Source organism: Penicillium hordei (genome assembly GCF_028827395.1).
Source record: "Penicillium hordei strain IBT 12815 chromosome Unknown utg000001l_segment0_segment0, whole genome shotgun sequence".
Classification (NCBI taxonomy): Eukaryota; Fungi; Ascomycota; class Eurotiomycetes; order Eurotiales; family Aspergillaceae; genus Penicillium; species Penicillium hordei.
In genome coordinates, this window is record NW_026623142.1 from 8,141,564 (window position 1) to 8,169,167 (window position 27,604).

The window sequence follows — 27,604 nt, forward strand, 5'->3', positions numbered from 1 at the left end:
TGCTGGATACAATATAATATATGAACTCATGTAATACATATTTCTGCCAGCCCAATGACCGGTGGAATATTCTAATAGTCTCGTAATTGTGTTGGAAATCTTTGAATTCTAAGTGACGGATGCGTGTTTAGAAAAATTTGCGAGGTCGAAACCTCGACCGCTGAATGTGTAAATTATCGTGAACATCTTGTTAAAAACCCCTGTTGTCAGGGATGTAGTGAAAGAACATTTCCTCCAAGTTCTCTCTATTATCATCGAGCTTCATTTTTAGCATTGCCCATATCCCCTCAAATCACCAGATGATTCGTTTACTCTTCGTCACCGATCTGTGTTTAAACCCACGTTAGCTTGGTTTCCAATGATGTCGACCTTTGAACAACCAAGAACTTACCTTAGGAGCGAGGTAGAAACGCAGGTGACCACTTCCCAGACCGTACTCAACAAGCAGAGGCACTTCCTGGGAGAGGTGCAGCACGACAGATGAGGACAGGTTGGAGGCCTTGCAGAAGTTGACGAGGTACTTGAGGGAGAAGGTCAGGGCGACAGGTTCGGAGAGGTTGATGACGACGTTCTGGTCGGGCTTGTCGACGTTGGTGTGCTGGCGGATAGTGACGGATCCGTTACCGATATCACCCTGGCAGGAGAACTTGACACCCTCCTTGCTGGCCTCAATCACAACTATGGAAGAAATTAGCATGACGGGACTTGTTTTTTTGTCTGCCACCCGGGTTTGAGTATTGCTTCGAGAGCAAAGCTACGTACCAGACTCAGACAGTGCGTTGAGATCTCTGCAGATGCGCTGGAACTCAGAAGAAGGCATCTCCACGGTAGCGGCGTACTCAGTCTCAGGGATGGCCAGGTGCTCCTGGTCAATATCCATGAGCTTGATGTCATACTCGCTGAGTCGGTCTGTCTCTGCACTCTCGAACATGAGGTTGACGGCATCGGGTGAGTCCTCGGCCTTGAGGGTCAGGATGTCTTCATTCTGGGCGGCGCGGAGCACCTTGGTTAGGGAGAGAAGGTTGATGCCGAGGGCGATGTTACGGTCGCAACGGTAAGGAGAGAAACCCTCAGCACGGAGCAGCATGGAAACTAGGGCAACGTGCGAGTTGTCCATGGCCTGGAGGGCGATTCCGGAGTCATTGCAATCGAAATTGCAGTCCTGGACAAGATCCTTGATGGCGTCGACGACCTACACACAACAGTGTTAGTAATTTGACGATTACTGAATTGGTTGAGTGGTATAGATCACATACGCGCTTCAGAAGGCTGGCCTGTTCCAATCGTGCTTCCAACACTAGAGAGTGGGTTAATTGGTCGGTTCTTCGCACACAACAATCTTTTCGATTTTGGGGTTGGCCGACTTACTCTTGATGGTTTTGTGTGTGTTAGGGTATTTAAAACGGGTCGTAAGGAAAGAGGAGGTGAGAGTGTGCCTTTTCGAAGTGAAGAAAGTGGTAGGGAGATGAGGATAGTGAATTGGGTATGTATTTGAAGGAAGATGAAAGAGGCAGCAGATCTAATATAAGGATCGCGTTGGAGGGTGGGGAAGACGCGGTCGCGTTTGGCGATATGTCCCTTTCGGGTTAAGTTTGATACCTCAGGCAGCAAGGCAATAAGGCCTCCTTCTTGTATATCCCCGTAAGGGTTTGCCGATATAATGATCAACAATTACGACTGGTATGGATATTGGAAATTAATTCATTTGCAGAAGAGCCAACTGTAGTGTACAAGTTGGAAAAAGGACATCGAAGTTGATCCCCACACTCAACAGAGACGAATGTCGAAAGAACCGCGATCCAAGACCACCTAAAGACAGACGAACAGATAATAATGGCACAAAAGAAATAAATAATAAGCAAAGTAGCCAGAAGCAAAAAGCAATAGTCCTCGAATAAACACCGGTGTCGCCGAGCCCCGTCTATATGTACATGTTGTGGGTATCAATTTATGACTTCCCTGCTGCTAGCGCTGGTTGAAGTCAAACCTGTGCCGGATGGCGCAGACGAAAACAGAGGGATTCTGTATGGAATGCATCAAGCATGGGACAGAAATCCGAGCCTTGTATTAGATGCTGGTAACTCGTTTTGCAGAGTTGTTTCCTGGTCGCTGCTTGATGACCATTTCCAGTTCCCTGAGCATGTTATTGCTGGCATCTACCTTTTCTCTGGCAGTCGCCTGTCTGGCACGGTCTTCTCGCACACGCGCAAGACGCTCGTCTCTTGTCAAAGACATTCTCTTGTTTCTCGAGGCCGGGAGTACAACAGCTTCGAAAATTTCCTCATCATCATAGGTCTGGGTCAGATCCGGCCGGCCCTCGCCAGTTAAGGCTTTCAATGCATCCGTTGGGCTGCCCTCAACCGCCGTAGATCCTCCCAGGCTGGGGGTGGGGGACATGGGTAACAAGAAAGTACTTGGTGGTCGCGAGGGATCCCCGACGCTAAGGCGATCGTGGTGGTTTACCAATGCGGCTTTACCAGCTTCCCACTCTTGGAGAAGAGCCCTAAGATCACTGCCAATCGAGTCATATTGCGTAAGGAGGTTGGTTTCGAACTCATCAGGGTCTGAGCGTTCTAGATTGGCATGTGACTCCTCGCTGGCAATGTGCATTTTAGCATGCAAGGCACGGACCCCTTGTGATAAAGAGTTGAGCCGTCGAAATTGAGCACGCAGGTGGTCCTTGCTTGGTGAGGCGGAAGGTAATGGGGATGGAGGAATAGTATCACCTGCGCATATTAGCCAACTTCTTTGTGTCATAAAACAGGAATAATCACTCACGGTCCTCCTCATTTAAAATTGCTGTCATTTTCAGCATGCTGTTGCCGGTCACTGTAGCGAGCTCACGCATTTCCTCGACAGCAGAACTCCACCGAGCAATATCGGAGCCACCACCGTCGGCGCTGAGGGCTAGCAAGCAGCACAGCACGCTTTTCCTCACACTATACAGTTTTCCAAATAGATCCCTCAGAGCGCGCAATGAGTACTGGTCTTCGTTGGCTCGCTGCGACAACGACGCCTCAACCGCTTCGAGTTCTTCCAGTCCAATGTCATAAATGTCGTAATATTTCGCAAGATTGCCGTCATCGGTAAGTGGGCGTAATGTGTTCTGGGATTGAATATACCGTTCGAGCATGGAGTAGAAGCATTCTGAGACCGCTCTGCGTAATCTCAAGCACCGTCGCGTTTGTACTAGATCCTCCAGCCGACTGATAGGGGGTAGAGGAGTGCTTCTGTGGGAGTTGGTTAGCCCCGTTGTAATCTCGAGCAAAAACGGTATGTTCTTACATCCGATAACCTCTCGAGACAAGTTCGACCTCCTGAATAAAGACCACAGAAGCTGACGCAGCAGAGTCAAATCCCTGAGCGTTTCCAATGAAAGCGCCAACTGCCTCAACCGCCTGGTGCCGGAGATATTTCAACCATTGCCGTTTTGCGAAAGCATAGAACAAGACACCGACAGCGGGCACAAGTATCAGAAGCACTCCAACCTTCTTGAGACTGAATCCTGACCCAGTCCTTGAACGGCTCCAATGTAATAACCAAGCGATAGAAAAAGAAGTGGCGGCTGTGACAATGGCGCCTTGAATTCCAAAAGTTGTAGATAGGGACGGGAGAGCGGAGGGTTGCTTTGCAGACAGGACATCTGCAGCGGATGTGTAGGAAGGAGCGCTGTGTTCGTTTAACAGTTGCGATGCGACAATAACGTAGCCAAATTGTTCCAAAAATCGTTTGTTATCGCTTCGTGCCAATCGGATGTTCAGGGCAGACTAGACGAGAAGAAGTGTCAGCATGATCCCCTGCTATCGTAGAGGAGGGGTCGTACCGAGCAGGTGTCATATAGTTTCTCGATTAGTTCCCCCTGCGGTGTGCCTCGTAGATTGAGAGGTTTCGGCAGCTTGTTTCGAACGCGATTCTGGAATTTGGAAGCCCCTCGAGGGGCAAAGTTGCAGGAACGGGTATGATCATCGTCGCTTTGATTCTCCTCCACGGGGCAGCTTTCTTCGTTTCCACCCTCCCCTGGCAAGGATGTCAGTTGATTTAGATTCCCCGGGTATGTCGGACATAGCTCACCTTCCAAATATTCGGCCAAAGGCGAGTTCTCATACACGATTGATTCCATGCTTGTGGGATCATGCCGCGATGATAGGAGAGCGGAGAAGGTGGGCGAGTGGTGACGCAAAATAGATGATGAAACAGGCGGTTACAGATCCATGTCGCAGAAGGGTAGGCGCCAGGCAGACAGATAAGGGAAATTACCGGGTAAAGAATGTCAATGTGCAAGGTTGGAAATGCCTGGGGCCACGTTGAGGCACGTCCGGGGAAAGGAGGTCTCCCAGTCACGAGAGTCCAATTTAGACATGACCCACTTACCTGTTCCTGGCGATGATTTAATGATTTAACAATGTAAGGGTGTCTATATTTAATTTAAAGGAGATTAGATGATACATAAAACTACGATGTACAACATACATGTACATGTTTAGTTTCCATCCAATCTGATTAATGGAGATCAAGGTTTAATGTACCTCTTGCTGAGTTGGCCACAAGCTCCATGCAAGCCCTCTGCCACCAGTTTTATGCATTTTCCAGTGCTATGCACGTAATGCTGAGTCATCTAGTATAATCTGCCAGCCTAGTAGATCTGGCATCCACATGTATCCATTTTGAGGATAGATCACCATCCACGATGCTTCTAGAATGACGATCATGCTTCTGTTTTGTTTTTGTTTTTTACTGGAAATGAATCAATGAATGACTGTCTTCGAAACAGCCACGATGACTGAGGTCTGCATCATAACGTTATTTGCAAAAAGACAGCTCTCTCTAGCACAAACATGAAACACAATGTCTCTGATATTGTCTCGGCCCAAATGGATAAGATAATCTAAATCCCAGTTGTGGATAGAGGCCATACAGAGCACTGCTCAAATAAGAGTGCAAATAATCTTCAAGGCAGGGTAACGATAGCGGTGACTATGATGTATGTGTTGTCGTAATTGGACCCTACCGCGATACTCCGTGCATGATGTACACCTGCATGTCATCAGAAGTGTTTCACTCTTTCACCAGTATATTCCAGATATGAAGGACCAGATAATCAATTCAAATATGCAACTTCCGACCAAACCAGGATGATATTTCGCAGGATATCAGGTGCCTTGCTATCCTCCCAGTCATGCGGAGTCGCCCAGAGGTAAGAGAACTTGACTTCCAAGAGAGATTAGCAGGTACGAATCTCCGGCAAGTAAGGGGTTGTAGACTTCACTTCTCGCTGGCTGCTCTGTTGATGCTAATGTTGGCTTAGACTATGTCCTTCTCACTATTCCTACCACTAGTTGGAGACACCTACGCTACTAGGAGGCAAGATACATGTATAAATGAATAGTTCTTGTTGTCATCATGATTAAGTATATTCTATAGCCTATTGGTCTATTTTCGTTGAACGCGCATCTAATGTCATGTCATAATAAAAGGAAAGACTTCGCGAAAAGCAGACTGATTCAAACCGCACCTTCGACATCCGACATCTTTTTTTCAGCGGAATCTCTCCACAACGATCACTACAAAACCAACGACAAGGAGGAAATTATTGCCAAAATTGTCATCCACCACCCAAATCCAATATTTCCAACGCAATCGGCGACAGCACGGTGCTAATATTCCGGACTAATTCAAATCAGCAACAACTACACGCACCAGCTCCCGGCTTGACATCAACAAGGAAATACATGACCGTTGAAGTGACAAGCATGAGCCCTAGTCCATACAGGAACGTTCCGACGAGAGGGGCAATCCATAACACTTATTTCTCAACCAACCAGCCTTAGATCAGTAGACCTGCCGGCACACAACCAACGCCGTACCACACAGTCTTCATTCTTTCGGTTGGGCGAATCTCTCCATTGTGGCTCAACTGGTATATTGAAGTTTTGTTTGGCATCGCTCAACTTTTCACCGACAACGCTTCCAATGGCGTATCCGAGACAATTTCTGATATAGCAGAGACCAATCTCGATGGCGGAGAAGTTACAGGGCGCCGCTGAGTATGCATAAGGAAGGGTGATGTTGAAGCAATAGAGACTAGCAAAGCAGATGCTGACGCAGGCGATGGTCAAAGCGATCGAAGGAACTGCCAATTTTCTTGTCCTCTGTCAAGGGGCTCATGGTCAGACAGTCTCCATCGGAGTCAAATCTAACTAAATTCGGCATGAATCTATTGATTTTGGCAATTCACTCACTACTGCTAGAAGCTCAAACCTCGATACTTCCTGTTGATATGTCCGCCCTAAAGGGAGCATTGCAAACATGGCATATGTCATGGGGGCAGTTTCGAAGACGATACCAGCACCAGTATGAATTGAGTTGGGGAACCCTTTTTATCGAAAATAGTCTCTCACTGTATTATCTGGCATTCCACTTTTTGAGAAATGGGGGCCCGGTACTAATTAGAAAGCATATCTGGAGAAGTCTAGGGTTTCAGGTAATCCATTTATGATTAGGGAACAGGTTTATCAGGTTGAACTGACGAGATGCGTTCGAGAAATGCTTGTTGAGTTTCAGGAGGGAGAGAATGCAATGGCAATGCTTTTATAGATTAACACGTTATCGATGAAGATACTCTTTGGGGAAAAGGACACTTTAATATCAGTACCTAGCTATAGACGGCCGCTTATGCGGCCTCTATACTCGACGATGTAAGACTTGGATAATTTGAATATCCAGTAAGTTGAAACGCACAATTCGAGAAATTCTGACAACAAAAAGGGCATGAAAGCGTTGCCACCCAGCTTGACACAGGCTGGGTGTGGATCGGATTGTGCATTTAATGGCTGTGGCCACCGATATTGTCGGGGTACTATACCCATGGCGTATGGCTCAGCGCTCAGCTCAGGCACTTGGAGAGTTGATACTAATAGCCGGAACATGTCCGAATTCCCGTCATATGCATTTGCCTAATCAATCCCAATTAGGCATTTAACAAAGTTATTCTATAGCATAAACCACTTCTTCTCTTGTCCTGCGACAGTAAGTCCAACCTTCCCCTCATCAGCTAGTTTCGATAGAACCTGCGCTATGAAAGGCCCCGCCATCGCCTCCATCTCGGGCCCGTATAGACAAATGATGATCTCCCGCGTCGTCAAGGGTGCTCTTCTCTTCGTGTTGCCCCCGATAAAAGCCGATAACACCTTTTTCTCTCGCATTTCCCAATGTCTGCTCCAGATTATGAGTTTGGCTGGTAGGTCATCTATCACAGCACCATGGCCGGGGTATCCAACTGCTATATCTTCATTGCACACACTTTGGGTCATGACTTTCAAACTCTCCATGTATGGTCCTAGATCTTCCACGACGACACTGCTTCCATGTCCAAGCACATTGTCACCTGTGAACATGGCGCCGCTGTCCTCTAGTACAAAACACATGTGGTCTTGACTATGTCCGGGCGTAAACACGGCTCGCAGCGTAGTTCCTTGAGCAGTAAAAGTCTGTCCATCGCGAATTGGATGTTGGCCCCGGTCCGGACGGGCCTTGTGGACCACACCGGCTAGATGTGGATACTGAGCCAGTAGTGTCGGGAGACCACCGGTATGGTCGGTATGCCAGTGGGTCAGCAATACTTTGGATATTCTCAACTGGTGTTTGTCAAGATAGTCGACCAAAGTGGTGAGCCAGATTGGACATCCCTATCGACATGGTTCTCTTGTTTAGTCTCTCAGTACGACACCGGGATGTTCAAAATCGCTTACCTGTCCTGTATCGATCAAAATCCGTTCCTGGCCACTGCCGACTAGATACGTATTGGTTCCTTGCAATTGCATGTTGCCCGGGTTTCCGCCAAGTATTCGTACCACCTCCGTGCTGAGTTCCGCGACCGCTGGGAGATATGGCAGTCCGGAATTTCGAGAGGATAGATATTCCTGCCACGCTGGCTGCGTCCACACTTTTGGGGTAGACATGTCCCTTGCTGATCGACTCTAGACGTTCAGGTAGGCTTTGCGACTTGAGTAAGCGATGTTGGAATTGCAAGGTGGGGGCTCTTAGATTTGGTGAGCATAAGCATATGCAAACGGCAGGCAGGGGTGCCTGATATACAAGGCATCAATCTTCAAGCCAAAGAGGAAATTCTCCAAGTCCTATATATTTATGTCTCCCTTCGGGGTTTATCCTTTTTTTTTATGCATAGAGGAGAGGAGATAAGGAGGGGTTACAGAGGAGGTAGGAAAAAAACGCGCAAAGAATATCAACAACCACGACCGGAAACAAGCAACAGACCTTGCATAAGGAAACTAGGACACGACCTCCCTCATAATAAACGCTAGCATACTCGTGATCAACGAACACAATGGGATCATAATTGATGGCGGCTCGTGTTGAGGGCAAATTTTCCACGAGTCAAGATGCGCTGATCGAAATCAATGGTCATATCCCGTTTCTAAGACAGAAAATTCATGGATATCACCGAACATCACAATTTACCAACCTACGTATGTAGGCAGTGTCATATAAGGGTACCAATGACCTGAAAGTAGTAAGCAAGGAGACCAACACGCATCTATACAGGGTGTTAATCAATTTCGGATTTCTCTCCTGCAATCGGCTTCCCGGCAATGAATTGACCTGCAGCCGCACCGTCATCCACTTGCCAAGGCGACTGCACAATGCCCGATAGTCAGTAGCAGTTGTAAGACCAGAAATTGAACAGAGTGTTCCAAAATTCATGAAGGAGCAATTCGGGAAGTAGTGGATTTTACGTATAAAAGGCCGCCTCGTCCTTAGAAGTGAGAGCCACAAGCCCTGACACCGAGTTCGGACAGTATATCATTCCTCTCAACTTAACTATGTTCTTCTTTTCAAGTGTTTTTCTCGTTTTCGCGACGACTTGTGCACATGCTCTACCAATGTTCACTCAGCTCCTCGCAAACTACAAATGGCCTATCCAGTTCCTCCGGAGTGGGGAGACAAACATTCAAGTTCTCATTCAAGGTGCAGGTCCCACGGTTGTGATCATCCCCTCGTACGGATGAAATGGATGTGATGATTGCAACTATTTCAGCAACTCACTAGTAGATGCAGGGTACCTTGTGTTGCGACCTCAACCACGGGGTGCTTTTGGGTCCACGGGACCGATCACCAATGTCACACTGGAAGACCTAGCAGCCAATATTGCAGCCGTGATTGATACACTTGGCGGAGGGCAAGGTATCTTGATCGGCCATGCATTTGGTACCTTCCTGGCCAAAGTGAGCTCCGTACTCTACCCGAAGAAAATACCCTACCGACCGATATCGCCAAAATGCCTTTCATCACTGCCAACACCTCGTTTGCTATCCCCGAAAGACTCAAGGCTCTTCAAACGGCCTTCTTTGCGCCCAATCACGATGCTCATATCTGGATCGATGGATGGTACCCCGACGTTCTTACCATGGAGCATGCCGCTATGCAAGCTTATGGTAGCTCGGCATCTCATTGGGGTGGTGCCGATATTATGCAGGTCCTCGAGCTGATTCCAGAGGATGACCCTTTTCAGCCAAGGGCCCAGTGGAATGTGACAACGGATTTGTATCCGAATCGAGCCACATCGAAGGTTATTGCCGATGCGTCGCATGCGCTGTTCCCTGAGCAAGGAAACCCATTTTGGAGGCTGTTTTGCCATGGTTGAACCAACAGAGCTCGCACCTTTGAGCAGGAGGACAGAGCTTACAAACAATAGGATCATGGAATGGGAGAGAGAGTTGAATGTATTGATGTAAATATATCGTTTTGTATTCTTATATCTAATGAACTACCTCGATGAGATAGGACAACTATTTGGTGTGCAAAAGAGCCCACATAGAAGAGCCAGATCTAGATTCATCCAAGCCAATAAGTAGCGTCATTCGTGATTTGCTGCAACCTTTCACTCAAGAAAGTAGCCATTCCTGCCATGATGTCCGTTGGCAGCTCTGGTCTACATCCCAGACCCTCCCAATTTGAAGCCCCGTCCCCTTCATTATACCGCTCGGTAAGCTGTAAAATTAGCCTGGCCAGCTCCGAAAGCTCTGTAAAGATTTGCATAGCCGTAGCGTCATGCTCAGTGGATCTATTAAACCCGACAACGGGAATCTCCCATGGTGTCGGTTGACTGAGTAGCCCAGCTGGAGGTTGGTCTTTCGCGAAGTTCGAAATTGCCATGGCATGTATATCAGTGATGGACATGCAGATTGCCGAAACGAGCATCCCCACCTCCGCTCGCTGAGAGCAAGGACAGATCAAAATTCCAGAGAGGCGATGGAAGGCTGCTGTGATAGTCTGTGCAACTGCGTTGAGAGGACTTGCGTCGACGGGTAATACCCGTCTCAATTGCTCTGCTGATACTTCTAGTTCGGAGAATATTTCTAGAACGACTAGCAGGCAATCCGGATCGGAGACGTCGTGGCTCTTTGCGGTAATAGGGTCTGCCTGTGCCGCTTGGTTGTTGAACGGAGTGGAATTTGGGATTGGGATATTGGACGTCACGTTGGCAGGTGTGGCGGAGCCATTGAAGCGGGAGTATAGTTTCGCGCTCTCATCTACAAACTGGGTGGTTGTTATATCTCTCGCAGAGAGTGGGTTTGATTCTTCGCTATTCATTCCCTCTGAGAACTGGTTTTTTGACCGGTAGGGGCGGCCAGCCCGTCTTGCTGGGCTGTAAAAGCATGTGTATCCGAGCTTGTCACAGCGGGAACAGAAGGGTTTCTCCCTTGTACAACGTACTTTCGAGGCAGAGCATTTGTCGCAGGAATCTTTGAGTTTTGGGGTCTGTAATGGAGAGGCGGTACGCGGAGTGGCTTTGGACGATCTAGAAGCTTGAATGCGATTGCGGAACATGGCGTCGGTCTCTGCTTGCCATGGAAGGATTACTCGTAGACCGAGGTCCTGTTAATGGAGCTAATGGAGATAGTTCCCCTGTTAGCATTTTTTTCGGGCATCTTAGGCTAGATTTTGTCTTCACCTTCCCTTACCTATGTAGATCGCTTGACGTTGGTCCCGCTTACAACCCACTTCCGCCCCTCCTTGCCAAGAAACAAGAAATATGCAAGTGAAGCTGAGTAATTGGCCGCATGGAGCTTTATCCGGGCAGTCTTCCAGGACACGACCTCGACTTCACAATTGTGGGATGTTTTCAAAGGTTAGAGACTGGGAGAGAAACTGACGTCGTGATGTGACCTCGTGTCCCCAGCTAAAAACTTTGGCCGACACGAGATCGAGCTAAAACAAACACTATCCCAATCGGGTTAGGCCCCACTTGACGGGCCGAGCATGAGGCGGCAATCGGGGAAAAAAGTACTACTGTGCGATGGAAGCCTCTACCCCTGAGTACCCAAGCCTTCTCGGGGACTCAATGCCTATTGGAAACGACCACTGGCAGTCAATATTCGCCCAATGTACAGCCCATGATGATCAACTCCATCCATATATGGAGTTCGGTGATGGTCTGTTCGCAGATGCATCGATAGACAACTTAGATCTCGACCGGAGTGTCGATCTTGACCCCAGTGTATACCTTGATACCTTTGGAGCGGGTCATCCCAACCCTTTTGGCACTGTTCCAGACCTCTGCTCTGTTCCTGTACCTCTGCACCCCGATGGACTTCACGATCATGATGAACCGACGCTGGATTGCTCCACGCTTCCCGATCTCTCCACCCCACTATTCGCCGTGCCAGATTCAATCCTCACTCCAGTCCAAACACCACCCCAAGCTGCAGCAGCTTCTTGTCACTCACAACATCAAACCCCTTGCATAATAACTGCGACGCAATCCCTTCGCTCACTCCACATCCCCCAGACGAGTTGCGTCTCCCGCCGAAACGCCGGTAGCCATGATGGCAGTGAACTCGAGCCACCACGCATGTCCGGCTCAGTTCTTAAAGCAAATAAAGATGCAGGCATGTCAGTCTGCCGCATGCTACAGTGCGTCTGTGCTCTCCGCCCACAGAACCAGCTGATACTAGCAATTATCTGTTCCCGACTAGTTGCGTGGTACCGCGCGATGATCCGGGCGTGCTTTATGAACGGACCCAACAGGTCCTCCGGAAACAGTGTGAATAGTGGGCCCGACGAGGCAAGGCCCTCGTTAGAGAAGGTGGTTCATCAACCCGTCACGATCGGAGACCACTCGGTCGATGATCAGGCACTGGGATTGACTATTCAAGCGCAAGTCACGCTAGGTGAATTACAACATATGCAGCGACTGGTTGAGACTCTGTCGGCTCGCATGCGGGAAACCGCTCACCCATACCCGGAAGGGATGCATGGCTTTGGAGCCGAAGTCGGGTTCCCATCAGCCGGGCTCCCAGACACCACGCATGACCGATTGGTGGCGCACCTGTTGAAGGAAGTTCATGCAGCCAAGGCTGATTTAATGACTGCTTCGGCGTCACCATGATCTAGATCCTCCTCGGGGAAATGATAAACAAGTACATATGTTGGACTAGAGTCATATCCGACTTGAACGATCTGCATTCGTAAAAACGTACAGGAAGGGAAAGAATACCTGAGTGTACGTACTCTCGCATTAAGAACTTAGTGTGACTGCCGGTTTACCCTGCAGAGAACATTCTATCTAGATCCAATCTGTTCCTCCTGTCCATCTGGTACTTGGATACTGTCACGTGTTTACCCCCACGTGTTGCCCTGGACAACGCGTTCACAGGTCAACACGAGACTTGGAGTAATCGACTGTTTCAGACACGCGATGCTCGATCTCTGTTGATTTGATGCGCCAATCTACGGTTGCCCGAGCTTGTTGATAACATCAAGTCTCACCCCGCGTCTTCCCCGCGTTAGAGTTGATCCCTTGATTGACTTCACCGCTTCTCTGCACAACAATCTCGACACATTCCCTCACTTTCAAAATAGTTGACCCAACCATCATCTCAATATGAAATCTCACTTCTTATTCGGAAGTCTTGACATCACGTCAGGTTTTCTCCCCGAAGCTCGAACTCCCCGCTCGTCGAGGCACGAGTCTTCAACACGATGTGATACAATATACATCCCATCTGATGACTCTATTACTCCCACCGTCTTCAAGGGGTTTTACAGTTTATCTAAGCGAGAAACTAAAGACACAGTTCCACATATATCAGAGGATGCCGGGATCAACGGCTTGAAGTCACAACATGCTAGACGCCAGCCGCAAACCTCGTTGGCAAGATCTACCTGGAGAGCTCCGCTTCAGCAAAGTGTGAAGGTTCTCCAGGCCGGAGCGACAACAGTTGATGTCCCTGGAACAGGTGGTGGCAAAGAAAACATTCCTCCTGGTTTCTCTGTCATCGCCAACAAAAAAAGCAAATCAAAGATCCATTCACCAGTGTCTAAAATGGCCCGTCCAGCCATGCAAAACGCTACTCCCAGAACACGCGTATCAACCAAGCCCAAAAAAGCGCGAAAAGAGCCACTGAAGCGAGCGGCTCTGGGTGAAACCCGAGGCAATGTTGTCAGAGTCAGAGTCCCCAAAAAGATAGAACATTCACCACCTGCTGAGACTGTTTGGGTCTCTCCCTTGGAGCGTACCTACTCCGCCATTGTCATTCAACGTACATGGCGGTCATTCACAGAGCGACGGAATAAGCACGCATGTACAATAGCGACGGTCAGGACGAAATTGGCATACGAGGTGATTGCTCGATGGTGGCGCGGTGTCAAAGCCCGCAAGCTGAGAGAGCAGACAAATCAGGTCAAGCTGATGGAGAGGACTGAACAAATGCCCCGACGTAAATCTGCTGGTCAGAGATCGTCTGTTCGCCAGAACCAACCCAATTCTGGTCGCCGAGGCATTCGGCGCCTCTAATGCCGTCTTTCTTTCCCTTCCCTTTTCCTTCCCAAATTTCTTTCTTTCTCGTCTTTTTCATCCTCCTCATTTTCTTTCTCGTTTCTCTTTCTTATTTCCATTTCCTTTTCTAATGTATGAAATGATACCCCTAACCGCGTTTTGACAGGCAGGGTGTTTCATCCCGGGTTTTGTTTTGCCATCAGATTGCTTTTGCCATGTTTCTTTCACTACTTCAGCTGGGGTCACCATCAAAAAATATTGATTGTTGACTCTGTTTCCCCTCGACCTTGTTTCACAGAGACTGCTCTTGTTTCTTTCACTTCAATTATCTGTATAGAAGAAAGCAAGCAATTTGTTTTTATTGTTCTCTTGGATTGCTACAGTCTTATCATAGACTAGGAAGATACTGATGTTGGAGTTCATACTACGAAGAAAGGATCTGGGTTATGGGAGAGCTATGTAAAATGCAAAGCTCTCTACTAGCATAGCATGATCGTGTACGGCCTCAGATATTGTGAATCCGTATAGTGCCTGGCTTCCTCCTTGCATGTCTGCCGGCTGTGATGACGAGGCGTGGATTTAGCTGACGTAAATCATGCTATCCTGCTCGTAGGAGTAGTGAACTTAAAGTCGACCTCAATCTAGTGAAGAATTCCATCCTTGTTGTGTTCAGTGCTCTTTTTTGACGGGCTGGGTAAGCACTATCCGGTGGGTGGAGTGGTCGGTCTTAGGCTGGCGGAATTCGCAAGTGATGTTGATGGGTGAAGCCGTTGGCGCGGTGTTAATAATTATTATCAGTGCGACAGAGACGAATTCGAAGGCGTTGTGAGTAAATCGAATCAGTGGGGTGGTTGGTGATGTGCGAGAGCTTGTGCGGAATGACTGAGATACCCGAGGTTGTAGCGGAGTATGAGCCACTGGCTTTGTGGCGGCAATGAATAAGAAGCACTAGCTGCATGAAGGTGTAGCAAAAGGAAGATGACGATAAGCTGCCTATACATGCAATAGCTGAGAAGCCGCAGCAACACATGCTATTGCGCTCATAACTTCTTTTGGTGTACAGATATCAACCAGTACGAAAATACATACATATATATGTATGCATCTATCCATGGAGGTACTAACCTTAAGATGGTCCCGGGGATCCACGAAGCAGTGACATAATACCAAGCACATACCAACTTATAGCCCAGACTACAAAGAAGGCGATCCCCCTACCATGGAGGGGTATGAAAAACCAGAAACGTGGCGAGTGATCAATGGTAGATAGAATATAGATTGCCTCCTTTCTCGGTACAACTCTCCATCTGCTTCTGGTCGTACGTACCGTACTCCCAACACAACCAGCGTGAAAGTAATTTATCTCACTGTCAATCCTGTATCTCCTTCAATCGTATGGTTACCGGCAATCTTCTAAAGTAGGGCGATTTCCATTGCGTGCTTACATTTTCATGGATCTAAGGCATAGGGAGAGATGGGAGTTCTTTTTCTAACAAATCAAATATATTTCCACAAAAGATCTCTTCTCTTGATGACATTGTCTTCTTTTAAGATACAAGGCTAATAATAGCAGTCAAACCTATCATCTTTGAAGAGAACAAATGATTAGTGAAGCCTATGGTGTGGCTACCATACGCAGCGTGTCAACTTAGCCTGTCAACTTAGCGACATACTATAATGCCAATGTGAAAACACCACCAGTGTTCGATTTCCGATCCCGTGATATCGTGGCCATTCCATCATTATTACCTCTTACATCATATCGGATTGTTATTGTAAGTTAGAAACCAATCTATATTGCCCTGGGGGTATACAGCCACTGAGCCACCCAATGATGTCATAGGGAGCACGCCCCAATATAACAATGCCCTTCTGCCACCCTGTTTCTTTCGATTTACATATTTACCACAATCTACAATTATCCGCATTCCACTCCCTTACGTTCATTCCGAAACTCGAGAAAATTCCTTCGAATCCATTCAATTCTACCAAATTCAATCAAACCACCATGCCGATCGAATCAAATCAAGACAAAGGCGTCACCGGAGCCGCCAAATTCGTCACCTCCACACTTGGAAACACAGTCGGCGGTGTCACCCGTACCGTGGGAGGAGTGGCAGGAACTGCTGGGCGAGGTATCGGCGATACCATCACAAGCGCGACGGGGAGTGCGGGCGAGCCGATTGGTAATGCGCTCGGTAGTGCAAGCTCGGGTCTTGAGAACGGGGCGAAACGGGTCGCTCAGGGAACGGAGGATGCTGGGAAATGGAAATAAGATCTTCTGTCTCTTCTTTTTCGCACCAGAGTCATAATGAGTTGGATTATCGCGCTCAGAGAGGATTTAGCTTTGGCAGACTTCGCGGCTTTTTCTTCATGCATCTTCCGCTGCTCGTTTAAATATGTAATTAGCGCAGAATCATTGCTGGCCTTGGTCCGCTGTATCTGGTTCCGTAACTCATGGCCTTTTTCGAAACCTACGTAGAGAATCGGCTTCAATCTAAAGCCTTTGCATGAATTTAACAATAAGTAATTAGACCTCCACTTCTCGGGCTTTCACTACGAGTATCAATGCGGCTTTTGGGCCTGCTTGTCGTTCTGATACCGATCAAAGGTATCCTCGGTGTACAAGCGAAGCACGGTTAAGTAGAACCGTGAAGTAATCTAAAGAATGAAGTTAGTGTCTTCAAGCCGCGGCCTCAAAGTAGGCAAGGATTATTGACATGTTATAGGGAAATGCGAGGTGGTAAAATTCGAATAGGTTGAGTTGAGTCGACTATTGGGGAGAAATGAAGGGAAAGAGAAGGGAAGAGAATGTGAGAAGTAGAGGTCGAGTCTGCCTTAGACAGTAAGGCTGCCTCAACACGTTCAAAATGGCCAGTCGACGGAGATATATGCTCGGGTCCGATTGCGAGGTGTTTGCTGTGGCTCTCGGAGTTATTTTGTGTATATGTATGCCGTTCGCCTCCGAGTACCATCGTCCACAGCCTAATATATCATGGCTTCGTGCAGCTCGTCTTTCATCCACGTTCCTGAGTCTTTAACCGTAGACGCACTCTTTCGTATACGCTGTACACATATATACATGGACATATAGTAGCTCTTAGGTTAAGCCAATGGTATATCACGAACTATATTGAACTATGGTCTTCCGCTCCTTGCATTTTCTTGAAAATGCTCTCCCACACTTCCGCGCACGGTACCAAGCTATCATGGTCAGTGCCAGACACTACCCTCGAATCGAATTCAAGCACGCCCCTCGAGTCCCCATCATCCACTTGATGCCAACATCTCTCAACATAAGCTTGGCCCTTCTGGCCAATCATACTATCAGACTCAGCGAACAATGCCTGAACTTTCAATGGCGCTCCATCTCGTCCTCTTTCACGCTCTACCAACTCGCGCACAAAGACCTCGTAGTCTGCACATTTGCCCCACGTGTTAGGCTCCTTCCGTAGACACTGTAGCGCCTCGCTATTAGAGCCAACCGTGTCCTCCTTGAACATATACTGCATCATGGAGGAGTCTATCTCCTTCTGCTGGTCTAGGTCTAGTCCATAGTTCTGCGCGATGTAGAGACGATTCTTTGCCTGGTCATCGCCGCTCTTTGAGGGAAAGGAGGCAGTGAGTTTGGCAATCATCGTTCCACTCGTCGCTGTTGCAGATCCATCATTGGCGAGAAAGAGACGTGGGATATGATGCCAGAGCTTGAAGGCTGGAGTAGGGATATATTGGGCCATTTTCATGGAGGTGGTTCCTGATTTGGCAGGATCGACCCATGGTGCTATCGTGTGGTTAGATCCCGAGCTCTTATGTTAGGATATGCCCATCCAATATGAGGAATGTGCCCAAAAGGAGTATACTGATCCGTGAGAAATGCAACATACCTAGCAGAGTGACCATCGGTTTCTCAGGATCCAGAATATCCCGACAGTGATACAAGGTGTTAAACAGATACATAGTACCAGCACTATGCGACGCCAACGAAACATGCTGGATGCCTACATGGGCTAACAGCCGTGGGACGGTCTCGATCCAAGTGGAGACTCGCTGCGCCAGCGGCACATCGGTTGAATTTCCCATTCCGGGACTACATGCGATGCAACCTTAGTTCATGTTGCATATAAGAGGTCTGGGGTACGCCTACCGATCAACAACTAAAACGCGCACGCCCCATTTATCGGCAATTGTGTGTAGACATATTCCGATGTACCGGGATGAAAACATGCCTGGCAAAAAGAGGAGTGTCGGGGTAGTCCCATTCTCATTAGGTTGACGGCCGTACTCGCCGTAAGTCACATTGAGAGGGCCATGGGTAGAAGTTGGCTCGATGGTGAAAGAGCGATGGAAGCGGGAGTTGGAAACATAAGAGGCAGCAAACGATTGGGGGGATGTTGGGTTATATTCCATTTCTTAGACAGTCCAAATGGAGAGATGCATGGATGGTTAGAGATAGAGGGGAAGGATTTCCATCTCGTATTGAGGTGAGAATAGGCATCTCTCAAAAGATAAGCCTTGGTGTCGCGGCCTGAGGTTGATATTTTTTTTTTGGCCCCCATTTCTCCTTTCAATCTAAGTGATTGGCTTCCATTGGCCTCTTTGCCGGTATATCAATATACCACGTCGATAGGATATCGATGGAATATCGAGAGACTGGGGAACATCGAAGCGGAGAAGGTCCACTTTCATCCCCCCAGCCTCATGGAATGTGCACAAGCCATTAAGAGCATTCGGGGAAATACCGGATATAGAAGCCCAAATTTTTATAAATCTATGAATTGCCAAGTCAATTCTATCTAAATAACCTTCACACGTATGATGGGCCCTTCAGATTGGTCACTCTTTACGCAGTATCTCGATAGTCTTCCAGGCTGTGCCGCTGTGGTGGTCTTTGTCCATCACTATAGTCGAGTCTATCTGCGGAACCACATGGAACATATATGGCTTCGGAAACCACCAATATATCCTGCAGCTTCCGATCCTCCGTCCGATCTATTCAGGTTTCCCGATGATGGCAATCTTCTTTGTGTTTTCCGGCTATGTGTTCTCTTCCAAGTCAGTGCATGACCCACAGGCAAGCAGACTCTCTCCGGCCTTCCGTCGGGGTATCCGCCTCTTAGTCCCTCACATCGTCTCCACATTTCTGGTAATGCTCGCTGTCCAGCACAACCTCTCGCTTACTCCAAAAACGTGTAGCTTAGCATGCTTAGCCCATGTACTAAAATCCTGCGGCTCACTTGCGCGGAGATAGCCGAATATGCACCATAATCTACAAATGAACTTGCATTGGCTTTTGAGAGTGGCTACCATAAATGAGCTACACCCCTTCCCCCGCGCGCCTCTCTCCCCTGCTCCCACGGATAATCTCTTGATATTGGTCGCAATAGCTGTTAGCCTTTAACTTGCTGAAACTCCGTGTTCCTTTCAGGAGAAGAGCTAGCAGATTCAGAACAGAATGGAGGAATCAAATACGGCGCGGGATCATTTGCCATCTAGCAGTGGTGAGTCAAAAGAGAGAATGGGTGAATGGGTGAAATCAAACAGGATTTATTGACAATAGAAACAGACCCATCCCTGACCAAGTCAAGTGTCAACCTAGATAAAGCAACAGTATCCGAATTATTTGCAAAGCTCCAGATAGCAGAGAGCCAAAGTGACAATGGCAAGGAAGCAAAAGATATCGAATCTTACAAGTTCTGGAAGACACAGCCAGTGCCAAAATTCAATGAGGATGGTGGTAAAACAAAGGGAGGGCCGATCAAGGTGATCAATCTAGACGAAGTGCCAAAAGGTCCCTACCCACTATTAGACGGCTTTGAGTGGGGAACAATCGACCCAGAGGATGAGAAGGAGGTGGGCGAGCTGCATGAATTACTGTCAAATCATTACGTCGAGGATGATGATTCGACCTTCCGACTCAACTACTCGCCGGTGTTTTTGAGATGGTCGGTTAATTCCTACCCAAAACCGAGATCTTCCCTCAAGTGCTGAATTTATCTTCTTACGAGCAGGGCCTTAACTGCTCCAGGCTGGCAGAAGCAATGGCACATCGGAGTGCGCGCTTCCGCATCGCAAAAACTAGTCGCCTTCATTAGTGGTTTGCCGGCCAACATCAATGTTCATGCACAAACGATTAAGGTGATCGAAATCAACTTTCTGTGTATTCACAAAAGACTTCGCTCAAAGCGTCTGGCGCCACTCTTGATCAGGGAGATTACCCGGCGCTGCTACCTCCAAGACATCTACCAGGCCATCTATACCGCTGCGGCAGTCTTGCCCACTCCGGTGGCATCATGCCGATACTATCATCGCCCCCTGAATTGGCTCAAACTGTGCGAGTCCGGCTTTTCGCACCTGCCATCGAGCTCCACAAAGGCCCGACAGATTGCAAAGTATCATCTGCCAAGCACTACCCAAACACCGGGCCTGCGCCTCATGCAAGCGGATGACCTGGATGCCGTCCATGAGCTGCTGGGGCGATATCTGCAGCGATTCGATATCAGTCCAACATTCAGCATAGACGAACTCAGGCATTTGTTGTTCTTTGGAGCCGGCCAGGCGAAAGAAGCCTCTAGCAAACGGGTGGTATGGGCATATGTTGTGGAAGATCTAGAAACCCGGAAGATCACGGATTTTGTCTCCTTTTACTCCATCGAATCTGCGGTGCTCTCGCACTCCCAGAATGACGTGATTCGAACCGCATATCTGTATTACTATGCATCGACGGACAGCACTCCGAACCTTCAGCAGCGCGTTCAGGGTCTTATCAACGATGCCCTTATCTTGGCAAAAAAGGCAAGGTCATGTCGGTTTCTGTTAACCCGGAACTATCATCCTTCCATCCCTCCCTTATTCTCGAGCTAACTGGTATATACGTCATCAGGCTCGGTTTGATGTGTTCAATGCACTTCAGCTCCAGGACAACGATCTATTCTTAGAAAAGCTTCGTTTCAGCCCTGGCGATGGCCGCCTTCATTACTATCTCTTCAATTACCAGGTAGGTCCAGCGGTCAATGAAGATGCATCAGATTGCTTGGACAGCCAGAGGCCTGGAGGTATGGGCGTGGTCATGTTATAGGGTTTCCGCGCTAGGACCGGCTCGTGTTATAGACCCTAGCTAAATCTCCGATAGTTTCTCTTGTATTATGAAAGATACTGTCGGATTTCTTAGCTTCTGTAACTTGGCTTCTTTAACAATCTATCTATCCCCTATCTACACTATGCACTTCGATGTCGTCCTCCTGACAGATACACTCAGCCTATAATAAACAATTTTTCTAAGGGGTATATGGGTCGCGTTAACCAGCATGTTAGCTTTATCCCTCTTTTCCTGCGTTATAGTAAAAGGTGATAGCCGTTAGCCTTTAAAAGGACTTCTTCAAAAGCCCTTTAAGTATAATATTCCTTGATTTTCTAACCTATTTTCGTCCTTTTATTATTACGTTTCGCTTTCTTTTTGGGAAACAATCCCGACTTGGCTTTTTATAAAGAGACAAGTATCAAATAGAATCCAAAATCAAAAGAAGATGTTTATTCCGTGGAAATGAGAGTGGTTGCCTGGTCGATGATGCTTGCATCGTATAATAGAATATCGATAGAATGTCTATAGAAGACATAGCCGACAATGATCGAAGCAGAGAAGGTCCACTGTCACCCCTCAGCCTCGTAAAATGTGTACGAGTTATGAAAAAAATATTCGCTTCATTCTATCTGACTCACCTCTTTTTGGATCTATTAACTCTAATTTCCGAGGGAGTGTCCTAATATGACCACAGTTTCTTATATCCCGTATACTTTCAGTGTAAATGAAGGGCGAGGTGTACTGCTAGCTGGGATACACACAGCGACAGTGGCAAAGACAAGCAAAATGGATGTATTCCTCCTGAGGTATTAAGGGATTAGTTTGTTCCATATGTCAATATATATTCAGCCATAGCAATATTCCAATATTCCAGACGACCTAGTAGGCAACTTCCAAGCTTGCTGTTGATGTTGGTAGGACTCTAATGCTAGATCAAAAGGACTAGCTTAAGCCTCACCCTATGATGGTGTTTAGCTTACTTCGTCCCTATCTTGTTTGGACTAGTTCTGATCAATATGGCAGCCTAGGTTTCATTGTTATCACTAAAGATCTCGTCGTTCTAAAGGAGGCACGGTATGCGATTATGAGGATCAATACTTCTCAGAAACAGCGCATCATACAATAAATGTATTGTATTTATTACGTGCAATTTGTGAGTCAGATCAATGAGTCATCTAGACGTTGAGAGAGTTAGGGAGTTTGATGGGGGATGATGTTGAATATTGATGCATTTACTATGACGCAAATTGATATTGCAAACAGACGTTTTACTCAAACACGGGATCTAATTGTCACGAGGTCGAGAGAGAGATGTATGACTCATTTTATATAGTATCAAGTCTAGGGACAGCACTGAGAGCAGGTCGGTGACACATGAATAACAACCAGAATAGTGCTAAAATGAGTTATTTAACATGAAAGGGAAATACATGAGATAATTCACTGATTCATACAAGTGTGTGTACATTGTATTTCGACTGTAACTATGGTTGCCAGTTTAGGAAGTGAGATATACAGTTGTGCTTCCCTACACTTTGAAACATCGAATCAGAAGAAAGCAGTTTGAATATCCTAATCCGATATCGAAAATAAAAAGCGTCACCATCATGCCCTGTGATTCTATCAACGAGATATCTCATATCAAATCATTTCTGCTAGTGCAGATATCGCATCATACAGTTGTGGCACCAACATATATCTCCCACGAAGATCCCCAACAATAGAGGAGACCCCACATTATCTTACCAATAAACACTTACAATCTTGATCGCACGGCCATCTATCATCAATATGTTGCATACCAGAAGCACACCAGAAGCCCGACGTCGTACATCGTATAGGGCAAGCACTGACGTACGGTGTAGATCCACACCGATCTGACGTAGAGCCATATTGAAAGGCACCGACCGTACCTAGTGCAGGTAACGATCAAAGCACATGCAAGCATAGTAACCATCTACGCGTTCAATCATTGTCCCACACCCATCTCCATCCGTGATGTCACCCGTGCGGAGTGTCAAATGAGCATCTAAAACGTATATTGAACGTTAAAAGTAAGTTAGAAGCTCAAGCCCCCCATCTCCGAACCCATGGATAGCTGATATGATATCAAATCCATCCACAGGCCGACTAATCCCGCGCTCGCATTATCCGCAACCGCTAGAATCGCCTTTAAAAGGGTCCCTGCTTAGAACGGGGGTCGTATTGGCCAGAGATTGGCTGGCGGTCGAGCGAATGACGGGTCGACGTATTGGAGGTTCTGACGCGATTACGTAGGTCGGGTTTTATTCGAGATAACTCCCGCTGATAGCGCTCATCTCCTCCCTCTTTCGGTGATCGTCGATGATTAATTCCGTGGTTGGATGTATTGTGGTTGGGGTTATTGCGATGGACATGAAACTGCTGGAACTGGTGTCGTTTCTTTTGCCGCTTCGTTACCCTGTGTACATATGTACTCCGTATGCGGTTTACAATATATTGGTTAATATTGTAGGTTTGGTTCTGGTTCTGGTTCTGAATTCAATATTGCTTCGCATGGGCGATACCCGACACGTGTTTCAAGTCCCGTGTCATCTCGCCCTATTAAAAATGATATCATACCGCCTATATCGTATAGAGATATAGACAATTTCAATAATCGTCGCTGTGTCATGCGCGAAGTTTCTCAAATTGCATCATGGTCAGTTGGGCCATAGATGCGACCGCCATGATACCTATAATAAGATTGGAACTGTCAGATGGTCATGTTAGTGGCTAGCCGAGTTCTTCCCGACTCCTAACACCCAGATGCGACCGTTCCAGGTTCTTCTCTCCGTTCGCGGTCTGCGGACTCACCCAAGGATTAATTCCCCGGCATTCGATGCCGTGCACTGAACGCGCACGGGATTCCCATGTACCCAGGTTCAACTGGACGATCATTGGCAAGTCGATTTCGGACCCGATGATCAAACGTGAGGCCAAACCATGTTCTACGGAGAGGAGGTCCATGGGCAGGTGGGGTTGATTATCAAGCATTTCTGGAAGATTTGCACCTGTCATGTTGAACGGTGGCGATACGTACGTTGAAATTGAAATGTCAGGAATGTCGGGGGTAGGTATTCCGGTGCCTAGGACCTTTCAAAAGTTCGGGCGCATCTTACGTGGATTTGCAGGGATGAAGGCTTATAGCGATGGGAAGAGCCGCGATATTGCGCAAAGTGGCGTGGGCCAAGGCGTATGTCGATGCTCTATGAGAGGTTGCTATATTTGTTCGCGCAGGTCTCTGGATAGTTACTCTGTATATTTGCAATAGAAGAGATGAAGGGACGCCACAGTGTCGATCGTATCGTATTCCCGATGATGAATTGTATGCATCGTACATTCGTACGCATAACTATCTATTGCAAGGGAAAATCCGTGCCAACATACTCCGTACTAGGCACCAAAATAACCAGGTAATAGACAGTGCATAAACAGGCTTTCAACACCCTGGCAACTTACAGATCTCAATCGGACCGGACCGAGTCAAACGGCCAAGCCTGTAGCCCGTCGATCCCGAGCCAAAATAACACAGCACTGCCACTGTAACCCCCTAACTCGACGCATTATTGTCACTCCGTGCTACGGCTTGGCACAAACAATAGCATGTAAATAGTCAAGACCGGTGCCAAGACTATATTCACGCAGCTCGTCGTGTCGGTATGATCACCATGATCGCCCTTGGCGAGACCATTCCCCCATACATTGGCATTCGATAACCGCACTACCGAGACCAGGCGTCAACGAGCTCGTTTTTGAGAATTCGATCTTGTGTAGCACAGTGCTTGGCATCGAGGGGGGATCCTATTATGGAGCGGATGGTTATCACAGGGTTTAGTGCCAAGAACTCTTCAAGAAAGGGGGTGTATCGAAATAGATCAATAGAACCTCTCAACCCCCTTTGTGGAGAACTCGGCATTTCTTTTCCTTCTCCTTGCTCTTTCTACCCCGTATTGTCACCCCCGGAAATACTCATTGTTCTTCAGAAGGGTTCGATACCACAGCTCACGTCGTACCGGACGCATTCTAAGATTCACTGCCTAGATCTTGGCAGTTTGTTTCACCTCGCGCTGTCGCCAAGCATTCCTCCGGTGTGGCCTTGAGCAAGTAGCCATCTCCTTGCACTATGCACTGCCGGGTAGATCATTTATTTGTTCTACCTGTCTTTCCGGGCAGGGTTTTGTGAACCCCCAGGTTTGTCTTGGCGGGGACGTCATGAGGTTGGTGTTAAGGTTGTGACGTTCCTCTGGGGAAATCTGCTCAATGGAACGGTGTTACCAGTGTGAGGCACGGGGTGGACTTGGCATTAGCCATCCGAGTCCGACTCGGCAGTCGATTCTTTGATGTGTAGATCTGGGGTATTGGGGTATGTATCGGGACTTGGGATGGTCCATACTGGAGATATCCTGCACAGAGCAGCAATTGGTATGGTTTATTAGCCCTTGTCTATTGTCTTTGTGTGAAACATGTACGGAGTAGGGGGTTCTCTTTATTCTCGGGTAGAATATTCGTCTGCCAAGATCATAAGTGACATTCCTATATTGACAGAACAAAGAGAGGATAGCGTCTTTCCCAATTGGGATAGAGATTGAAATCAAATCAGTCGTTGAATGGAAGCCAAGAACAGAAACATGAACATCCAAAGTCAATTGGTAAAAACAAACAGCAAATGCCGACATGGCGTTAGTACATAACTGCATCAGGCACAGTGCAGTAGCCCCAAAGTGGAGGATTGAAAATGCCTCATAGTCTTGTACAGGCACTCGGATTATTTCCAACCCATTTACCCGTCCCGCTTATCGCGCATTGCATCTGTCCAATTCCTTTGCTCCTACTCGCTCCACTTTCCCCTTGTGTTCCCGGTCAATGATTCTAGTGTTATTACACACATACACTTTCGCTTCAGTTGGGGTTCTAGGAGAATACAACATACATTTTAAGAGTGTTCTAGGAGTAAAATGAACATCCCGCTCGTGCCATTCCCTGGTCGGAGTCCGTATCCCCACCTGCACAGTTCACACCTTATTACGCTAGACACACGTAGTAGACCTTCATTTGCTTACACTTAGGAGACTTTGGACTTGGGGACTTGGGGTAAGTGGTATAGAGCGGGTCTCGGTCAATCGTCAATTGAGTGCCACGATACTCCGTAGTGAGCGGAGAAATTCCCTGCCACAACTTCATCGTGCCACGAACACAGCGCTACTGTAGTAACCCCTTCAGATCAAACCATATTCCCCTATAGAACCTCCTGTCGTACAAACTTCTCACTCTTTCCTACTCCACTAGGGAGAACTTCTCCGAAGGATCGGGAGGGGGTCTTCTTGGCCCATTCCACAACATCCCAACCATATGGTGAGAATTGCCGCCTAGGATTAGATCCCTTTCTAATTTCGCTTTCCCTTTTTTTTTCCTTTTTCCCTTTTTTTTTTTTGCGGGAAAGGGAGTCCAAGCCCAATTCCAAGTCCAAGGAGTGAGGGGTGGCCAAGAAATCAACCGTTTCTATTCCCGTCTGCGATATCGCTGTCAGCGCGGGAACTTTTGCCCTGCATGTAGAGTACAGAGGACTTTGTACGGAGTAGCGTACGTTCGTATCCTTGTACCTTTCTGGATACGATGTATATTTTCAAAACACTGTTTTGCGCCCCGGCTGCCTTCTCCCTATGGGGAAACTGAAGAAGCAAGATAATAAAAATACAACGAATCGCTTTATATGCAAGTCCACCCTCGGGAGACAAGTATCATTGTCTAATTTATCTGAAATGTACCCCCGTAAATAAAATAACAAAGTCCGACAGAGGAAAAATTGTTGCAATATGAATTCAATGGCTTCAGCCCAGGGTAATCCCCCATCGCAAAGCCGTTGTGTTGCTAACAAGCTTCTTCCTCAATTCAATTCCAAACTCACCCAATTCAGAACATGCAATCCAGTGAGCTTGGGTTGTGCTTACAGGGGTTATGCCTGCTCGGACAAATGGACTGTGGGGTGATCTTCTCGGATTCGAGAAGCTTGTTGCGATCTAAACGGGTGGTTCATGACCCTACAGGTTTCAAGAGGGGGTTGTGACTGCAGTCTGCATATCTCCGGGAAACCAGTATGAATGTCAGCCTCGGTGATCTTTCGGGCTACTGGTGGAGCTGATTTCTTTTCTCTTTTTTTTTTCCTTTTTTGCTTTTCTTCTGGGAGTTTTTTTATTGTCCGAGTTATGCGATATACTTTGGAAACTGGTTTGCGATTTCAGTTTACGCAGGGAAGATCTGGCCCGGTCAGCCGGTCTAGGGCAGATCGTGATCGCGGCTGACCGCTGTTCTTTGTCAACGTGGGAGTCTTCGTAAGCTTAATGCAGGTTACTCGGGCTTGTCTGTCGGGCATGGAAAGGGATTTTCCTTTCAGATCTCGGTGACTAATGTGGAGATGGATGATAAACCAACCTGCCTGCTGAAACTCAACTCATCTGTACTCCGCGAGGTGTATTGTAGATCGATTGTATGCCCAACTTGGCGATCATGATCACTTCGCCTCTAAATGACGAAGCAATTTAGATCTAAATTTGGAGGGTCAATCGAGGCCGTGCTGGGGAAGGGTTAAGCTGGACATCCCTAGAAAATATGACTGCCTTTGGACTTGGCACTGGAATTAAAGCCAATGGAGATAATCGATTCTATCTACAAATTACTCGGGGCACAGCCTGTACTCCAGGGCTATGTGC

At 47.5% G+C, this 27,604-nt stretch overlaps 11 protein-coding genes across 11 annotated transcripts; 5 read left to right on the top strand and 6 right to left on the bottom strand.

Moving 5' to 3' along the window:
- Window positions 1-308: 308 nt before the first annotated feature.
- Window positions 309-4,120, bottom strand: N7537_003104 (Proliferating cell nuclear antigen; the record flags this gene model as incomplete). Its single annotated transcript, XM_056894162.1, has 9 exons — window positions 309-326; window positions 392-678; window positions 763-1,192; window positions 1,257-1,297; window positions 2,205-2,726; window positions 2,779-3,230; window positions 3,286-3,767; window positions 3,824-4,017; window positions 4,072-4,120. The coding sequence occupies 9 exons, from the start codon at window positions 4,118-4,120 to the stop codon at window positions 309-311; spliced, it is 2,475 nt and encodes an 824-aa protein (XP_056759157.1).
- A 2,869-nt stretch (window positions 4,121-6,989) lies between these two features.
- N7537_003105 (uncharacterized protein) lies at window positions 6,990-7,958 on the bottom strand (the record flags this gene model as incomplete). The annotated part of the gene is made up of 2 exons (XM_056894163.1): window positions 6,990-7,685; window positions 7,749-7,958. The coding sequence occupies 2 exons, from the start codon at window positions 7,956-7,958 to the stop codon at window positions 6,990-6,992; spliced, it is 906 nt and encodes a 301-aa protein (XP_056759158.1).
- A 1,337-nt stretch (window positions 7,959-9,295) lies between these two features.
- N7537_003106 (uncharacterized protein) lies at window positions 9,296-9,661 on the top strand (the record flags this gene model as incomplete). The annotated part of the gene is made up of 1 exon (XM_056894164.1): window positions 9,296-9,661. One exon carries the CDS (start codon window positions 9,296-9,298, stop codon window positions 9,659-9,661), a length of 366 nt encoding a protein of 121 aa, XP_056759159.1.
- A 191-nt stretch (window positions 9,662-9,852) lies between these two features.
- Window positions 9,853-10,848, bottom strand: N7537_003107 (Zn(II)2Cys6 transcription factor domain-containing protein; the record flags this gene model as incomplete). Its single annotated transcript, XM_056894165.1, has 1 exon — window positions 9,853-10,848. One exon carries the CDS (start codon window positions 10,846-10,848, stop codon window positions 9,853-9,855), a length of 996 nt encoding a protein of 331 aa, XP_056759160.1.
- A 469-nt stretch (window positions 10,849-11,317) lies between these two features.
- On the top strand, window positions 11,318-12,409 carry N7537_003108 (uncharacterized protein; the record flags this gene model as incomplete). The annotated part of the gene is made up of 1 exon (XM_056894166.1): window positions 11,318-12,409. The coding sequence occupies one exon, from the start codon at window positions 11,318-11,320 to the stop codon at window positions 12,407-12,409; it is 1,092 nt and encodes a 363-aa protein (XP_056759161.1).
- Window positions 12,410-12,904: 495 nt separating this feature from the next.
- On the top strand, window positions 12,905-13,816 carry sha1 (putative calmodulin-binding protein Sha1; the record flags this gene model as incomplete). The annotated part of the gene is made up of 1 exon (XM_056894167.1): window positions 12,905-13,816. The coding sequence occupies one exon, from the start codon at window positions 12,905-12,907 to the stop codon at window positions 13,814-13,816; it is 912 nt and encodes a 303-aa protein (XP_056759162.1).
- Window positions 13,817-15,806: 1,990 nt separating this feature from the next.
- N7537_003110 (uncharacterized protein) lies at window positions 15,807-16,073 on the top strand (the record flags this gene model as incomplete). The annotated part of the gene is made up of 1 exon (XM_056894168.1): window positions 15,807-16,073. The coding sequence occupies one exon, from the start codon at window positions 15,807-15,809 to the stop codon at window positions 16,071-16,073; it is 267 nt and encodes an 88-aa protein (XP_056759163.1).
- Window positions 16,074-16,926: 853 nt separating this feature from the next.
- On the bottom strand, window positions 16,927-18,205 carry N7537_003111 (alpha/beta fold hydrolase; the record flags this gene model as incomplete). Its single annotated transcript, XM_056894169.1, has 3 exons — window positions 16,927-17,579; window positions 17,683-17,885; window positions 17,943-18,205. The coding sequence occupies 3 exons, from the start codon at window positions 18,203-18,205 to the stop codon at window positions 16,927-16,929; spliced, it is 1,119 nt and encodes a 372-aa protein (XP_056759164.1).
- A 1,045-nt stretch (window positions 18,206-19,250) lies between these two features.
- Window positions 19,251-20,873, top strand: N7537_003112 (uncharacterized protein; the record flags this gene model as incomplete). The annotated part of the gene is made up of 4 exons (XM_056894170.1): window positions 19,251-19,296; window positions 19,362-19,740; window positions 19,807-20,590; window positions 20,679-20,873. 4 exons carry the CDS (start codon window positions 19,251-19,253, stop codon window positions 20,871-20,873), a joined length of 1,404 nt encoding a protein of 467 aa, XP_056759165.1.
- A 1,675-nt stretch (window positions 20,874-22,548) lies between these two features.
- N7537_003113 (uncharacterized protein) lies at window positions 22,549-22,768 on the bottom strand (the record flags this gene model as incomplete). The annotated part of the gene is given in 2 exon segments (XM_056894171.1): window positions 22,549-22,617; window positions 22,637-22,768. 2 exon segments carry the CDS (start codon window positions 22,766-22,768, stop codon window positions 22,549-22,551), a joined length of 201 nt encoding a protein of 66 aa, XP_056759166.1.
- An 862-nt stretch (window positions 22,769-23,630) lies between these two features.
- N7537_003114 (uncharacterized protein) lies at window positions 23,631-23,915 on the bottom strand (the record flags this gene model as incomplete). The annotated part of the gene is made up of 1 exon (XM_056894172.1): window positions 23,631-23,915. The coding sequence occupies one exon, from the start codon at window positions 23,913-23,915 to the stop codon at window positions 23,631-23,633; it is 285 nt and encodes a 94-aa protein (XP_056759167.1).
- Between the last annotated feature and the right edge of the window lie 3,689 nt (window positions 23,916-27,604).